At 45.3% G+C, this 17957-nt stretch overlaps 1 protein-coding gene across 2 annotated transcripts in view; it reads left to right on the top strand.

Annotated features, from left to right (window-relative positions):
• The window catches only part of RFX8 (regulatory factor X8), a 32114-nt gene that overhangs the window by 10455 nt on the left and 3702 nt on the right, over positions 1 to 17957 (top strand). Inside the window, exons 5-16 of one of the 2 annotated variants that reach the window (XM_083501476.1) lie at positions 466 to 529; positions 1525 to 1617; positions 2005 to 2082; positions 2834 to 2944; positions 3043 to 3156; positions 4952 to 5102; positions 5286 to 5344; positions 6868 to 7024; positions 8198 to 8292; positions 9205 to 9319; positions 11772 to 12052; positions 12970 to 13236. In XM_083501476.1, coding sequence (XP_083357602.1) covers positions 466 to 529; positions 1525 to 1617; positions 2005 to 2082; positions 2834 to 2944; positions 3043 to 3156; positions 4952 to 5102; positions 5286 to 5344; positions 6868 to 7024; positions 8198 to 8292; positions 9205 to 9319; positions 11772 to 12052; positions 12970 to 13140 — 1489 coding nt within the window. In that variant the 3' untranslated portion in view covers positions 13141 to 13236. The remainder of the gene's footprint in view (positions 1 to 465; positions 530 to 1524; positions 1618 to 2004; positions 2083 to 2833; positions 2945 to 3042; positions 3157 to 4951; positions 5103 to 5285; positions 5345 to 6867; positions 7025 to 8197; positions 8293 to 9204; positions 9320 to 11771; positions 12053 to 12969; positions 13237 to 17957) is intronic. The other variant, XM_083501477.1, reaches the window with a different exon arrangement.

Consider the following 17957-nt stretch of genomic DNA (forward strand, 5'->3'; position numbering starts at 1 on the left):
CATCCTAGCTGCCGAATTCTGCCCTAGTTGCAGCTTCTGGACCAGATGCAAAGGCAGTCCTACAGACAGTACATGCCAGCCATCTAATTGTGAGGTTGCCAATGGCCAAGCTACCCATGTTAAGGAAAGAACATAGCTGTCATACCAGCTGAAGATGGTAATAGGCACTCCTTGCCACTGAGATCTCCTTGGCCTCTAGTGGCAAAGATGATTCCAAGAGCGCCCTCCAAATTATGTACCTGTTCCTTCTTAAGGAATGCAACCCTGCCCCAAACAGGCAAACAAACTAATTCCTGAACCCAGGAACCACTTGCTGCCAAGGATTCAGAGAGATTGTTAGCCCATCATAACACCCAGGCTTGGTTCATACACTCGCAACCTCTCCTGATTCAGACATTGTAGAGAAATAGTTAACCAAAGAGAGCTATTTCAAAGTAGGTTTTGTTGTTGTCTGTCCTACCACAGTGGGGAGGTTTGCAGTTTTGAGAATGCGGCAAGTTATCAGAGCAGTGGCTGCAGAAAAGAGACAGTGAGTATTTGTTCAAAGCAGATTTAATACGAGGTGGCTACGAGCCAAGGACTGTTAAAACATCCATCTGTGATGGATCAGTGAAATGCAACCTGCCGAGAACGCTATTTAAAAAAGCATTTTTCTTCCTGACTATGATTCTGCTGTAGGAAGTTGGCAGGGGCCATGGCACTGAATCAGTAAGCGCATAATTAAATCCTGTATGCGAGAGACTTTAAGTGTGGTGACCCATTTCTTTGCTTGCTTCCTGGAAGGATCATTATTGCACCTCAGTCCATGTACTCTGCTGTGTTAGTCGATCTCAGGGGAGATTCTGCTGCTACCTTTAAGTACACAGCTGCATCACTTGTGAAACATAGACTCATAGAACCAAATACAAGAGTGTGACTTGCTGCTCATACCTTTTTAAAGGTGAAGTCAGGCATAACAATTTTAGAGCCGTAGATTCACTCTGAAACTGCCTCTTCTGTGTTCAGTCCAGTTGTCTCTTTTCCACTCCATGATGGAATTTGGAGTGGGGTGGGGGGATAGATTTGCAAGTTTGAAACAGAAGCTGGCTATGCGCAGTGCTGATTGACTGCCCCACATCATGTTCCCAAGAAAGCTTTCTGTTCAAGCCCTGGAGCAGTTTAGCAAAGGAACAAGCAGGAGCTAGCCATACATGGGTGTGCACTTCGCAACTGACAGTGATGCCCATGTATTTTGTGTAAGAGTATCAAACCAAGTGTGAGAATCCTTTGATCAGGCTAATGGGAATGTGAGTTGGATTACTGGATAGGAGTGGCTCTGGAAATACTCTGTAAAAGCACAGTGGCAGTCCAATCCACCCAAAAAATCCTTCATGTCAAGGTTGCCCCAGATCGATGTGGCTGTTGCAAATACACACCATGCCAAAGGACCCCACTCTGTTGTTTCCCAATGTTGTGCCACCCAGTAGTAATAAACATAGTTGTAAGTGTGTCTTGTAAACTTAATAAACTGTTGTCGTTTTGCAGAAGGACCAAGAAGCAGTTGGATATCCACTTCCTGAATTCAGGAGATTTTCTTCATGGGAGCAGGAGCTAGAAAAGAAATATTCCTGTAAAATGGTATGTTTGATAGCATAACAACCCTTCCAGAGCTGAGATCAAATCAAGTGATGAGACCCTGTTGTGGCTACTGCCACCAAGGACAGCAAGATTGTAAGAAGCAGTGACTTCTTGGTGGTAGCCCCCATATTGTGGAAATTATCCCAAAGGGAAACCTACACACTTGTCCCTTTAAGGTTGACAAGTAAGATCTTCTATTTTTATTATCCCAAACTTCTGAGTTGCAATAGTCCGCTTCTGGTTACTGAATAGATTTTTTTGTGATAGGGTTGACCTGTTTGGGCCTGTTTTGGTTGTAGATTGTTGCATGGTGCTTTGAAGACTGAATGCAATTATGAATTCTTGACCATGGTGCTTTCATGTTGCCTCGTTTTGTATCTGTTCCAGGTTTCTTTATTTGCTGATGCGTATTGCACCCACTGCCAGGAAGTGTTGCAGAATGTAAAAAACAAGGATCTTGACCAGGTAGGTGTGATGTTTGTGTTAGGTCTCTGCGTAAGCCTTCCTTCAGAACAACCCATTCCATGTTTATTTGATAGGAAGTTCCACATAATTTCTCTGGCTGTATTTAGGCCAAAGGTGATGTGAGATTAAATATGCCTTTGCCCTTGCCACATAGGTTTGTTTTAGTTTTTAAAATGCAAATATCAGATGGTGAGAGAGGCTGATAATTATTAGGATTGCAGGAGGCAGGGAGGAGGAATTCAACTCTTTCTTTCTGTGCTGTGGTCCTGAAGAAAATACCTCCTCTGAAAGAGGCTTGGGCAACTCTGGCTACTGTGGGAGCAGAATGCTGGAATAGGTGGGTCTTTGGTCTGATCCAGTAGGGCTCTCATGTTCTTAAGATGCTATTTGCTTTGCGGAGTGGGGGCAAGCCTTTGCTCCCAAGGAAACGTGCATATATATAAGATTGTAGCCATCAATGGAATTTCCTCCTTCCCGTAAATCTCATTACTCCAACTACTTTATCCCAAATCTTCTTGATTATCACGCAGGCAAAATGAACAGTCCTGTAACCTCTTTTTTTTCTAGATTTCATTGCTAATATAATACGCTTTAGACTCCCAAGACTTTTATTTTGCCTCCTTTTTGGAAACAATGGGGACCACTACCGATATTTTATTTCTGACTTCTAGGCCAGTTGCATTGTGACATTTATTTTTTTTAAGCCAAACATGAGTAGAGCAAGTCTTCTTCTACCCACCCCACCCCCCAGCCCACCACCATTATGTGGAGATGCATGTTCAGGAGCTGTGTGGCCGTTGCATTAGAGGAAGGAAGCATTCCAGGGGATTCTCAACATCTGGGAAGGCGGCAGAAGCACATGGTGGGTTCTGGGCTGAGCGAATGTCCTTAAGCTTCTTTTCCCGACAATAAATGACTTCAATTCTGCAGTGAAAATTCATTAAGTATCTGCTCCTTTAGGTGGAAGAGCTCTTCAGTTCTTTCTGGAAGTCTCTGAAGCCTGACGCAATAATGTTCATGTCCCAGGCAGATGTTTGCCAGCTGTTTCAATGCTACGACAGGCAGCTCTTCCAGGTACCACTTTTCATATATTAGACCAGAGGTTCCCAAACTTTGAGTCAGACCTTCTTTGGAAGAAGTGGGGCAGAAGTGTGCAGATAAAAACGAAGTTCTTCAACCAGATGGGCATTTCCTTGCTTCTGCAGCTAATACATGTATGGCTTGAATGTCCCCTGGTTGACAGAGAAACCTTGTATATTCATACAGAATTTGTGGGGATGGCTGCATTCCTAGTCCTTTATCATCTCAACCTCACTTGGGGAGAAAGAAACCCTAGAAAGGCTGCTCTCGTTATTCCAATGATTGGTGCTCATTTGTGATTTTCAGAAGGTGGTGTACATGGTTCTCCTTCCCATTTCATCCTCACAACAACCCTGTGAGGTAGGTTAGGCTAAGAACAGACAGTGGCTGGCCTGAGGTCACCCAGTGAGCTTCATGGGTGAGAGGAAATTTGAATTCTGGCCTCCCAAGACCTAGTCCAGCACCCTAACGACGAAACCACACTGGCACTGAGATTTTCTGAGGAGATCTTATGAGGAGACCTTATTATGAGCCCCTTTGCTGCTTAGTGAGGCCATGTGTCCTACTTTACAGTGGAGAGTTTGAAAGCCCCTGCAGGCAGTTTCAGGTTTAACATCAAGGCCTCTGTAAGGTAAAGGTAAAGGGACCCCTGACCATTAGGTCCAGTCATGGCCGACTCTGGGGTTGTGGCGCTCATCTCGCTTTATTGGCCGAGGGAGCTGGCGTACAACTTCCGGGTCATGTGGCCAGCATGACTAAGCCGCTTCTAGCGAACCAGAGCAGCGCATGGAAACACCATTTACCTTCCTGCCGGAGCGGTACCTATTTAACTACTTGCACTTTGAGGTGCTTTCAAACTGCTAGGTTGGCAGGAGCAGGGACCGAGCAATGGGAGCTCACCCCGTTGCAGGGATTCGAACCACCGACCTGATTGGCAATTCCTAGGCTCTGTAGTTTAACCCACAGCGTTGCCCATAATCAGTTAGCACCAAGACAGCAGACTATACAGGTACGCAGGTTACCTAATCACTGTCTTCTCCATCATGGTGAGATATGTTACTTGCATTTCTATTTAAATTGTAGTCATCATTTCTAATTTTGCATCTGTACATACAAATTTGTAAGTGCAAACTTTATTCAGCTGCTTGTTGCCTTCTATATCCTCATGAAAATTCATCAGCATTTTAGTGAGAATTTCTCCTAATGACTAACACAGAAATTTTTGTATGTTATTGAACAGTATGTGTTTTGTAGGTTATTTTCACTAACATCTTTATTTATAATACATACATATATATATTTTTGGTGAACATTGTGTGGTTGGAGAACTTCATTGCAAAATTCAGGTAAGTGCAGATTTCTAAGGAAAGATGTGTGTTGGTTTACATATTGTGTCAGAAGGTACTGATTTGATAGATTCAGCTTTAAATGCAAAATGGATTCTCGTCCAACCCTTGTTACAGCAAGAAACCACGCTTCTCCAAGTTTGTAATGCAGAACTGTTTGTAATGTAATGCGGAATTGCGGCTTCTACTAAAGTGAAAGCAGAAGCTTTCATTTTCCTCTTGCACATTAAAAGGGAGAGGGGGCTCACTGTGGTCATTCCTAATCTCGTAAATCTAAACCATGGTTTAAGTAATTGTCTGAACTGGGTCTCTGTATTTAATCCTTAAGAGGAAAGTAATTCCTAGTCGCTTCAGTGGTTTGGAACAATCTGTTGGGAAATAATCTGTTTTCATGTTGTGTTCATTGCATTTGCCTTTGGGTAAGAACTATCCAATACTTTTAGGAAATGGAGAAGATTCTGCTTCATGATTTTCTGGAAGATGTCTCTATACAGTACCTCAAACTGGTCAGATTATTCAGCAAAAATATTAAAAGCTGGCTGCTCGCAACTATGGAAGACCTCCCACCGTTGTTGGGTGCCTCTAAAATCAAAGGTATGTTCAAGTATTGTGAACTTGAAAAGCACGGTCAATACTGGAAAATGTGAACTTGAAAAGCACGGTCAATATTCATAGATACAAGCTGTTCAAACTGTTTGGTAATGCAGGCTGTAACACAAGTCGTTTAGAATTAAGTGGTGGTGAATCGTGATCATTTGTTTCTTCCTTTCCTCTCAGAGGTGACTTTGTTTATAAAAAGACTTCGGAGGAAGACTTACCTTGCTAACATGGCAAAGGTATGTATCCCAAAGGTGAAAGCCGAAGTCATTCGCAATGAATTAGCTGACAAAAACGTTCTGTTAGGATGGATCAGTCACAGGCCTATGTTTACAGTTGTGTTGTGTTGGTGAACATAGTGCAGTTGTGAGATGCTGCCTCCTTCTGGACAGAATGTGGGATCGGTGGAGGACTTGGGCAGGTTGGTGGGGAAAGTAAGCTGTAATGCAGAGCAGTACGAAAATCATTTCCCCTGTGTTCATTGCTGAGTACAAAAGTGAAATATACTTGGAGTCGAGTGTGGATTTCATGCTCTTTATTCAGCTCATAGTAGTGAGGAATGCAAGTTCCCCTGAAATGTCTGCTTTATATCCATTATTTACACAATTGGCCCCATGTGATTGGCTAATTCTGGGATTCTCCTGTAGGCCAATCAGGTTGCGGATTAACTTCCACCTGGAGTTGGATTGGGCGGCTCCTGCAGACCAATCAGACAGCTGCATTCTGTTCTAGGACCAATCAGACTGCTGCATTTTGGATCCTATTCAACTCAGTACATAACACAAAGCATCATCACCGCTGCCACCGTAGAACCCCTCCAAGCCCCAATTCTGGTTCAATGCTAATAATAATAGTGACTGTATTACCAGTTATTACCGTATTTTTCGCCCCATAGGACGCACTTTTCCCCCTCCAAAAATGAAGGGGAAATGTGTGTGCGTCCTATGGGGCGAATGCAGGCATTCGCTGAAGCCTGGAGAGCGAGAGGGGTCGGTGCGCACCGACCCCTCTCGCTCTCCAGGCTTCGCGCAGATCTCCGCAAGCCGTGGGAGCCCGCGCCGGGCTCCCGCGGCTTGCGGAGAGTTGCCTGCATGCCGAAGGCTGGGCGCGTTGAGCTCAGCGCGCCCAGGCTTCGCGCAGCTCTCCGCAGGCGTGGGAGCCCGGCACCGGGCTCCCATGGCTTGCGGAGAGTTGCCTGTTCTGGGGGCTGGGGTCGGGGGAAGCTCGGGGGGGGGAAATAATTTTCCCCCTCCTTTATTTCCCCCCCCAAAAAAACAAGGTGCGCCTTATGGGACGGTGCGTCCTATAGGGCGAAAAATATGGTAATTGATCATGATAATGGTGATGGTATTGTGTGTTATGAGGAGGTGAGAGGGATCATCAGCAATCTGATAAGCCTGGGTTGTATCCAGAGTTAGCTGTATACAGTGGTGCCCCACAAGATGGAAAACTCGCTAGACGAAAGGGTTTTCCGTTTTTGCGTTGCTTCGCTAGACGAATTTCCCTATGGGCTTGCTTCGCAAGATGAAAACGTCTTGCGCTTTTTTTTTAAAGCCACTTGAAGAGGCGCAGTTGCGACGGACCGTGCTTCGCAAGACGAAAAACATCGCAAGACGAAAAGACTCGCAGAACGAATTCTTTTCGTCTTGCGAGGCACCACTGTACTAAGATTAAACCCTTTGAAAGTGAGTGGGGTTATTGGTTTTGTTTTTGCTTTTCCCAAGACCTAAATGATGTGCACTTTTTCTCTCTTCATTTACAGACCATGAGAATAGTCTTGAACAACAGCAGGAGGGTCAATGTTTTGAAATCGGACATGAACGCAATTATTACTCAGGGGTTTTCGGACATTCCTGGAAGCTCGCTGCAAATTGCATTTAGAAATGTGGATGAAATTGAAAGTGGCACAGAGCTGAAATGTAGCAGCACAGGCTCTTACTATTTTCCTATTTGATGGAGTACTTTGTTCACTTTTTCTGCTAGAATTTGATAGAGAACCTCTCCCTCTTTCCTTGATACAAAATGTTTTCCTTATGTGGATATCACATGAGGATTATTTCACAGTTTGCTCCTAGTTTCAAATGTGGATGTCCTTCCAAATTCTTTTCTAACATTTGGTTTGGTTTGGACCTCTTGTTGAAGTTTTATATGACTAATAAGGTTTCTCCTCATATTAATTACAGTGGCCATGGCTGTGATGAAAGGAGAGAACTTGGGAGAACTTCCTGTGCAAATTAGAGCAATTTTCATCAGAAAGTTTTCAGTTTGCTCTGGAAAGTTTTCTCATGCCCTAGAAAGTGCTCTTGTCCATTTTACCTGTATTTAGTGATTTTTTTTGAAACAGACAAGCTTGCTCTAATGCTGTGTTTGCCTTTGGCGTTCTTACTAAGGAACTGACGAAATAGGAAAACTTTCATGCCACATCACTGTTGAAATTATATGTTGCTACTTGAACTAACACCCTTTGTTGTACACTAATATCAGAAGACCTAATTGATCAAAGTAGATAATATTCATGGCAAAGCTTCTTGCTTGCATGTGAATGGGGAAGTCATAATTTTATCAACGGACACAAGGCATGTGTGTCTTGAATAACTGTAACCTTAGTACAGAGATGCAGTCCTACACATCAAAGTATCATATGATGCAGTCCTTTGCATCAAAGAATAACATTTTCATTGACTAAGCTTTCATGGTTTCCCTGCCTTACATTTTCATGTGACAACAACAGTTGACACGGTCCAGCCCAAGCTGGATTCAGTAGGAACACTAAGTTGATTCTTAATCTCATTCAAATTAATTGAACATAAAAAATGTTGAATTTCGGCTGCTCTGTGCACAGTATTTTTCACATATAAGAACAAACACACATTGATTGACTAAAGCCCTAGCTCTCCGTAGAGGCTGCAGTGAAGTTTGGAATCAACAAGCCGTAAAAACAAGATCCTATTTAACTAGAAGCGAATAAGAAAACATATTGTCTTCATATAGTTGTTTTTAATATGTTTTGTCTCTGTTAAGTATAAAGAGATTTAAACTAAGGAACAGCCTTGAGCCATCCACGAGCCAGTGCATATTCACTTGTTTTATAGGCTTGAATAATCTGATGTCTTCACTGGACACTTCGACAGATATAAGGGTTTTGCTAAATTGTTTGTCCTCGGACCTTGAGGCTTTCGTGATTCAGGTACAAAATTAGGCGGTCTTAGAGATACTGTGTTTATTTCACGAGAGAGATGGTGATGCTCCTGAAATGAAGCTGGTGTGTGCATTTATATGAGAGAAAGGTGAAGGAGGGAGAATAGGGTGACCCTGCTCACTACCAGCTCTGGATTTGTCCACTTTGCCCTCCTCCCAGTGTCAATTTGGCTCCGCCTCCTGCGGGCATGAGGTCCCTGGCAAGTTGATTAGCAGAAATATAGCCCTTGATCTGGAGGTCAACCCATCCCCACTGCATACTTTGTACAATGACCCATACACTCACTCTCTCTCTCTCTCTCTCATATGTATATATATGAAAAGTTTCTACACTAGTTGAAAGTAGTTGAACTGAAATATTTGTGTGCTTGGAGTGTGGGTGAGGATCAATAGATCCTAAATCAATAGATGCTAAAATAGAGGGACCTTTCAGTGTGATCTCAAACACATAAATGCAGTATCTGAAGAAGTGTGCATGCACACGAAAGCTCACACCAATAACAAACTTAGTTGGCCTCTAAGGTTCTACTGGAAGGAATTTTAAAATTTTGTTTTGACTACGGCAGACCAACACGGCTACCTACCTGTAACATAAATGCAGGTATACGTTCAACCCTGTTCCCAAAGTCTCATTCACTAAAGCAGCTCCTATTTCTTTATAAGCACATCCTGGTGGCATGCCAGAAACCACTAGACAGCTGTCCCATGTCTGAATAAATTTATCCATAGTGGAAGAAAAGTACTACATTTATATTCCCAAACACCTAATCATATCAAAAATGAACTCACTGGAGTTTAGTGGGACTTAACTCTCAGGGAGGCTGGTATAGGTTTGAAGCATTTGTCTATGCAGTCTTTGGGGCCATGTTACAATGAAATGTCTTTGTGTGACTCTTTGCAGCCAAGCAAGAATCAAGAAGAGTTCAGAAAGCTTGCTGCTAATTTCCAGCTGAGGTGGAACTTCCTCTTGACATCTGTCAGCAGGGCAATGACCCTCTGCCACACTGAGAGCTTTGGTCAGTGATGTCCTGCGATGGTCTTTTGTAGGTCGTATTCTGCTGTAAAACATATTTGGTGATCAAGAACTTGGGATCTTGAACAAGGAGCCTTACACCATGAGGGTGGGAGTCTCATCTAATGAGTCACCTGCCTCAGTGTGTGCTTATGACTTGTGTGCTTGAGGCCCACGATGGAAGAGGAGTCTGCTTTCAGGTGGGGAGGGGGCCTTCATATTGCAAAAGGGCTGTGGAGATATTGCAAACAGATTGTTGATGTGTGTTTGGGGGGGGGGCCAATCGGATTTCCCCAAAAAAGTGTAAATCCAGATTAAATGAGGAGGTTTGGCATTTGGATGGCAGCTATGTCACGTGGAGGCTTCAAAAAAAAAAAGCTTGCATGCGTCATAAGCACGGATCCCACAACAAATACCCCCTTTATTCCATGCAATTAAGAACAATATGGATTGCTCAGAGTCAGGCATGGCATAAATCAGCCTGCCATACTTAGAACCTCAATTTCTGCCTTTAATGCTGGTCCTACTACCAGTAGTAGCGCTTCCCATCCTTCTCAGACATTGTGTTGGCAGCAGTGATACTTGTTTGTTGCTGGCCTGGGCAACCAGTGTGGTGTAGTGGTTAAGAGCAGTGGACTCGTAATCTGGGGAACCGGGTTCGCGTCTCCGCTCCTCCACATGCAGCTGCTGGGTGACCTTGGGTTAGTCACACTTTTCTGAAGTCTCTCAGCCCCACTCACCTCACAGAGTGTTTGTTGTGGGGGAGGAAGGGAAAGGAGAATGTTAGCGCTTTGAGACTCCTTCAGGTAGTGATAAAGCGGGATATCAAATCCAAACTCTTCTTCTTCTTCTTCCTGCCTAACCACGTTTCCCCAAAAGTAAAATAGATTCATTGTTGGGAAAGTCTAGTAACTGAACAAAGAGAGGCAGGCAACCCAGGCCATTCAATCCAGCAGGCGTTGTACATTGCTCTGTGCATATGACGGATGGTGCACATACTGTAAATGCCTGAAAGACCACCTGCTTCCCTACAGACCCTTTTGGGTGCTAAGACTAGCAGAGGGGGTAGTTCCTTACCCTCAGAAGCTTGGGGTGGCAGCCTCTAAGTGGTGGAAATTCTTCCCCACAGAGGTGTGCCTGGCATCTTCATTATGCAACTTCCTGTGAAGGCTGAAGATGCACCTCTTGTAAACTTCCAGGTGTTGTTGGACTCCAAGCCCAGTACCTGGCTATTAGCCATGCTGATTTGGGCTGCTGAGAGTTGATGTTCAACTATGTACATCTGGAGGGCATCAGATTCCACATTCTTGTTGTAAACAGTAAGGCAAGAGGGAAATGAAATGCAGGAAGTACAGACAGTGATAGCTGTGTTACAGTGACCACAAAACAGCTTTGATGGTAACACGTTCTGGCACTGGTAAGCTGATTGACACACTTGATAAAAGATACAGATTTAGAATCTTTTAAAGAAGACTGGAAACCATTCCTAGTCTATATGTAAAATTATTTCCCATATGCAAAGACCACAGCGGGGTTTGTAGTGTAAGAAAACAGCAGAATACATTAAGAAACATGTTAGAGAGTGTGAAATTAGATAAGACGGAAACCTTAAAATGCAATTGTTCGTGATTTGAGTTATAAACGTTGATATTGGGTGAGCAGGAAGTCACTAGTTTTGTTGAAATGGAATATAATCGTTGAGCAACAAATTACTTTCTCTATGGGAAAAAGAATAAAATATTATTGCAAAACAAAACACAAAAAACCCAACCACTTTGTACTGGTGCAAACTTGTGCAGTTTTCATTTGAAGTTTCTTTGCTCCAGGATGACCACTTTAAAATCAGTTAAAGTCAGTCTTGGTGCATCTAGACAGAGATGTTTGTAGGTGTTGGGGCACTTCGAATCCATACAACAGTCACCTGCAGCACAAAGGGAGGTTTGTTGCCAGTTCATTTACTACCCTCTGGAAATACAAATAGAGTCAGCAACTCCTCGCCTGTTACAATAGTGCTGATAAGTACTGGTAGGTTTTCTGAGATGTACTTCCTCTCTTAACTACATCTTGATTTCACCCAGAGCTCTGGGACTCACCCAACAGCTCCTCACAAGGGAGCAGCTAAGAGGGAAAAAAGCCCTGTTGTTGTGCAAACCATGCAGTTGTAACTCCTTCCTTTGCAAGACCTGCTTGGGGAAGTTCAAAGCAGTGGGAGAAATGGCTCTGTAGTTCTGTCCTCTGCAACTATGCAAATGTGCCCATGTACTTTTGTATGTAAAGGACAACACAATTATCCTCTGAGTGTGAGGTCACTGGTTGATTTTTAGAGCTGAGTGCCATCTCCCCATTCCTGTCTCAATGCTAGCCAATGCACCCCTTTTGCCTTTTCATCTGACTAGGAAGGTCTAATAGATGGCTCCACAATTTATCCCATCTGTTTTTATTTTTTTAAAACCTAGGCTCCTGGCATTTGTTCAATTTGCTTCTGCTTGAATATGTTATTCACATACTTCAAACCCATGTGGAGGAGGAAGGAGATGGGGCTCCGTTGACGATGACGCAGGATACCTTGGCTCTTCAACCAGTCTGTCTTCTGGACGATTTTGCAGCTGAACAGCCTGATGGCGGGGAGGCAGCGCCAACTCGAATCATTCTGACCCAGAGTCAAAGCGACATTAACTTAAGTAGCATTATTCTGAAGGTCCTCAGCTGCCTAGTAGATGCTGACACAGGCAACAAGGTAAAAACCCAGTTCTTCATATTTGCTTCTGAATGAGAAGTGGAAAATCAGATTGTTGGAAATGGATGCATGCTTGAGGCATGTACACAGGGCTCTATCTGTGCTTGTGATATCTGTGAACATCAAAAGGTATTCCCAGCAGCTATGATCAAGAGTAGGTGAATTTCATTTCAGCTTTGAAGTAGGCCACCCTGGTGGGCTTTATACCAGACCATGAGGAACTTCTGGTGTTCCATCATCCCTGGTCATTGGCCATGCTGGCTAGGGATGTTGGGAGTTGATGTCCAAAAAACATCTGCCACAGGTTCCCCTGGATTCAAGTATTCAGATTACTACTTTCGGGCAATAAAACCTACTGTCTGCTACCGTCCTTTGGAGGCTTCTGACTATGTGAAAGCTCTGAAAGTTCCCCAGCTTTTATAAGCAGCAAAAAGGCTAGTTTTAGGAGAACTAAGACATACTGCCCCACTGTTCTTGGCTGTTATCTTCCTTGCTTTTGCTGTGGACACTTCCATTTCAAAGTTTTTCAGAGAAAGAGAGAGAATAAACAGAATCGTGTTTATGAGCTCCTCTTCCAGACTTCATTTTGTGCTGCGTTTCTAGGCACAGGTCTGTGCTTTAAAGCTCAGTGTCTAAGCTGTGGAAAACCAGAATTGCTTTTTTTCCGATTCAGCATTAATGAATGGGAAGTGCCACTAGGGAAAGTGGCAGAGCGAAAAAAGGCGTGCTTGAAGGCAGAGCATTAAAACACTGGCCTGTGCCTACTGTGAGCACGGGGGAAAGGTAAGTGATAGTAATCCCTGAGTCAATCCTGTCTTCCCACAGAAATGATAGTGATATTCCATCTTCCTTCCTTCCTTCCTTCCTTCCTTCCTTCCTTCCTTCCTTCCTTCCTTCCTTCCTTTTTTAATGTGCAGCTTATCCAGGTAGTTCTGGAAGACAAAGCATCTAAATGTTCGGTTCAAGTGAATCTTCCTGTTGGACAGGAAGCACTTGTTACTCTAAAAGATGGGCAGAAATTTATCATTCATACCTCTGACCCGCAAGAAGACTGCAGCAGTGCTTGGGAGGAAACGAAGCAGATCTGAAAGACTGTTTGATGACCATCTGCCAAAAAAAATGTGTTTTGTACATAGTTGATTTGAACATAGATTTTGCACAGCCTCGGTGTATATTCTGTTGAAGTAAGTAGTTTTTATGAAGAGCATGCATACATTTTTAAAATTGTGTCTTTTTTCTGATGTATTTTAGCTGCCTAGCATGCATAGTTAATGAAATTTCCCCGTCCTTGGTGTCTTACGTTCTGTAGCTGTTGTAGGAAGTAACACTAACAATTTTGTTAAATGTAGTAAATAAATTTCAGGTGATATTCCTGCTTCAGTTGCAATTGTAATGCTGAAAGATGCAAACCAGTGACAATATGTATTGGTTGAGCCCCATAATGTTAATTAATACATACAGCACCATGACTGTACATGGCATTTTACAGTATAAACGATTCCTCCCACCCACTCCCACAAGAAACCCTGTTCTATGGAGCTCGCAATCTAAAGTTTAATAGCAAGGAAAGGCATTTCGCCAATACAAATAGTCCCAGAATTATGCCTTCTGTACCTAAGGCTACCAAGTGTGGTTCATGTCCCTGCAGGAGTCTGAATTTCGAGAAGTCTTACTACAAATCCTGTATATGTAGAATGTTCCAAAGCCCAGCAGTTTAGGGACAGCATTTTAATCTGAGAGAACTGTTTCCTCAAGGTGGCAGTCAGGACTTAATTTGAACCAGAAAGCCCAGGTACTTTTTAAAGTCCTGGAGCAGGTAAAGAAATAATAAAACAGATGTCTGTGCAGAGTTGACTGCAGAGTAGCCACACATCAAGGATTAAAAAACAGGGGTCTCAAAATCAAAGCATGTGTGGCTTCCAGGCAGACTCAAGACCTGGTATTATTATTATCATTATTAGATGTCAACTGCTGCCTGCAGTCCTCAGATCAATACCTGTAGGGCAGGCATAGACAAACTCAGCCCTCCAGATGTTTTTTGGGACTACAACTCCCATCATCCCTAGCTAACAGGACCAGTGGTCAGGGATGATGGGAATTGTAGTCTCAAAACATCTGGAGGGCTGAGTTTGCCTATGCCTGCTGTAAGGTTAGAAGGGTAGTTCCTTTGACATCAGTGATGCCATTCCAAAGTGAATGGGTTGGAGATTTGCTTAGTTATCTAGTTTACATAAAATCTTACTATGAAAGCTGTATGTGTGTAGATGTACGTGTTTCTTAACCAGACTTCTCTGGGGATATCCAAACGTATTCAGTCCAATATACCCCATGTGCTTCTGACTCAACATCTTCAAACTTTCAGGGGAAGGGGGAAATATTCAGTGGAACCCTTGCCCCAAATTGTTACTCAGTTTTTCATCCTGGAAGTAGCTATTTGTTAAGTGTTTTCTAACACGGATTAGTCCCAAGACACCTGAAAGAGGTGGTGGTAATACCACTTCTGAATAAACCTACCCTGGAGGATCTTAATTTTCAACTTAAAGTAAATGTCCACTTCCTGGGCAAGGCCTTTGAGTGAGTGGTTGCCAACCAGATCCAGCAGTCTTGGAAGAAACTGGTTTTCTGGATCAATTTCAATCAGGATTCAGAGCTTGGCTTGACACAGAAGCTGCCTTGGTCTCCCTTTATGATTACCTGTGTCAGGTAATCTCAGCATCTTTTGATACTATTGGCCATGGTACCATTCTGGGAGAGACTGTGTGAGTTTGGTGTAGGGGGCCCTGCTTTGAAGTGGTTCCATGCCTACTTGGACCAGAAGGTAGTACATAGTGTGTGGTCTTGCTTCCTCATGCTATTTTAAATCTACAGTACATGAGACTGCTGTGTAGGGTCATGCAGAGTTTTGGAACACATTGTCATCAGTGTGCCCCGAGGAAGGGCTGGGTATAAGACTATTGAATCAATCAGTCAAATTACTTTGACATCAACATTATGCATTATGCATTTTGAGAGTTAAAAAGGCTTCACTAGGATAGCTCGGTCAGTAGAGTGTGAATCTCTTAACCTCATGATTGTGGGTTCGAGTCCCACGCTGCGCAAATAATTACTGCATTGAATGGGCATTGGACAAGACTATCCTTGTGGTCCGTTCGAACTCTGTGATTCCATCTCAATAATCTTTACAACAGCTGTACAAGAGCAGTCAAGGCCATTATCCCCATAGGTTTAAGTACACTCGTGTGCGATGCAGTGGGCAGAGTGCCCTACCTGCACTGGGGAGACTCTGGTCCAGTCACGATGTCTCAGCCTGATCTACCTCATAGGGTTGTTGTGGAAATAAATGGGAGGGAAGGAGCTGCCTATCCTGGCCTGTGCTCCATGTAAGAATCAGAATCATAGAAATGAAAATAGGGATGTTGATAATAATAATAATAATAATAATAATAATAATAATAATAATAATAATAATAATTTGTTGTTGTTAATACCCCACCCATCTGACTGGGTTGCCCCAGGCATTCTGGGCAGCTCCCAACATATATAAAAACATCATTAAACGTTACAAAAGACTCCTCTATACAGGGCTGGCTTCAGGTGTCTTCTCATGGTTGCATAGTTACTTATCTCCTTGGCTCCGGGGTGGCATAACTGCATACCCTCCAACATTTCTCTGATGGAAATAGGGACGTCCTAAGGAAAAGCGGGACATTCCAGGATAAAATCAGAAACCAGGACGGTTTCTATAAATCTGTGGCTGTCCCTGGAAAATTAGGGACACTTGGAGGGTCTGGAATCCCGAGGGTCGTCTAGTCCAACCCGCTTGCAATGCAGGAATCTTTTTGCCCAACGTGAGGTTTCGAACCCATGACACTGAGATTAAGGGCTCTTAAAAATGCAAGAAATAGTAACGCGGAGGATGCTTAAGGGCGGGATGCCGAGTCATAGCAAACAAGAGAATTCCGATCAGTGGCGTAGCGTGGGGGGTGCCAGGGGTGCCAGCCGCACCGGGCGCAACATTTGGGGGGGGCGCGAGTCCAGAGGGAAGGGACAAGCAATCGAGGCTTCGTTGGGGTGGGGGTCGTCGTCTCCGCCACTGCTTCTGTTTCCCACGCGCCGCGCTGAGGCAAGCTGGGCGCGGCCAGCCATGCAAGCGCGGCGCCTGGTCAAGCGCTCCAGCCTGGGGAGCCGGCGCCTTAGCGCCTCGCCGTCAGCCGCGCAGCCGTTGCCCAAGCTCGTGGAGGCCGCCCTGGCGGGAGGGCTCGGCGGCCGCCCTGGAGGAGGAGGACGAAGAGGAAGACGTGGTAGTCGACGTGGAGGAGGACGACGCCGCCGACGAGGCGGAGGCGGGCGGCGGAGGAGCGGGAGGCAGCGGTAGCCCGCCGCCGGAGCACGCCGGGCCGGGCAAGGGCCACGTGGCCGCCCGGGGGAGCCTCAAGGTGCGTTGGCATCGCTGGGCGGGAAAAGCTCCGTCAAAGCCGCCGCCTGCCTGGGCCGGCGGGTTCGTCGTTCCTTGCTCTAGTCTCCGGGCTGCGTTCCGGAGGGGCTTCATAGGGCGACCTCTTGGAAGTTTCGCGGGAGGCGGGCCTCGCTTGCGCCCCCACACCGGGCACAACATCTGGGGGGGGCGCTCCACGGGTTAGGGGGTGCAAAATCCACAGGTTAGGGGGCGCAAATTACTTGCCTTGCCCCGGGTGCTGACAACCCACGCTACGCCACTGATTCCGATGATCCCCTGCTGCTGGCGATTTGCCAGCTTAGGCATTTTTCTCAGGCCAGCCGCTCTCCTCCGCCTCAAGGGGCCGCTGCTCTCGCAGCCAAAAGCTCCCTCCAGACTGCTGGGCTTTGCGCGTTCCGGGCTGCGGAGCTGGGCGCACGCAGCTCGGGGAGGCTTGGCTCCAAAATGCCCGCGTGCTGCTGCCGCCGCCGCCGGACGCCGCCGGTGCCCAGGGCCGCCGCGTGCCCCGGCTGGCTCTCGTGGGCGCTGCTGTGGTGCAGCTTGGCCTTGGCCCCGGCCGGCGGCTACGTGATCGTGAACTCGGTGTCGTGGTCCGTCACCAACGAGGTGGAGGAAGAGCTGCACAGCTCCTCCAACGAGGAGGTTCTCCCCGCGCTCCTGGAAGACACCACGGGCATCTGGAAGCAGAGCTACCCGGCCTCGGTGTACAAAGAGGAGGAGGAGGAAGAAGAGGAGATGAGGTCCAGGCCGGGGGCGGCGAGGCCGAAGCAGAACTCGTCCCCTTCCCGCATGTTTTCCTACAGGAGAGCGAGCGCCAAAGGGGGCACGGAGAGCCTCGCGCCCCACGAGCAAGCGGCCAGGGCGGCCCGGTTCCTGATCCATTCCAGCAGCTGGGGATTCCTGGCCACGAGATCCGCTCAAGAAAAGGTACCACGCCTCTGCTAGAAACCATATATATATATATATATATATAAAATACCGTATTCACAACAAAATACAAAACTGCAGCATCATAAAATGAGGCTATATATAAAAAATATATATCATAAAAATGAGGCTATATATATATAGCCTCATTTTATGATGCTGCAGTTTTGTATTTTGTTGTGAATGTCCTCCACCATCCATCCTAAGAACTCTTGTTGAAGGATGGTCTGCTAAACGGGAATAATGATGATAGTACAGGAATGCTGTTTGGGATAGGCTGTTTCAATCCAGGCTTCTGTGCACTCCCAACAGCATCTTGTAAATGCGATAAGCGATTATTCTTGCTCCATGGCAAACCTTCAGATACTAGCTATATAAATGGAACAGCTTTTAATGGGTCGTTGCTGTCTCGCTGGAGAAATTGCAGAGTGGGGGGGGGGGTGTCGTTGTTGTTTTACATCTTTAGGAGCCATTTGCAAGGGGCATCATCTGACTGTAAACATAGAGGAGAAGTTTGCATAT

Source organism: Podarcis liolepis, assembly GCF_965112155.1.
Source record: "Podarcis liolepis genome assembly, chromosome: 4".
Lineage (NCBI taxonomy): Eukaryota > Metazoa > Chordata > Lepidosauria > Squamata > Lacertidae > Podarcis > Podarcis liolepis.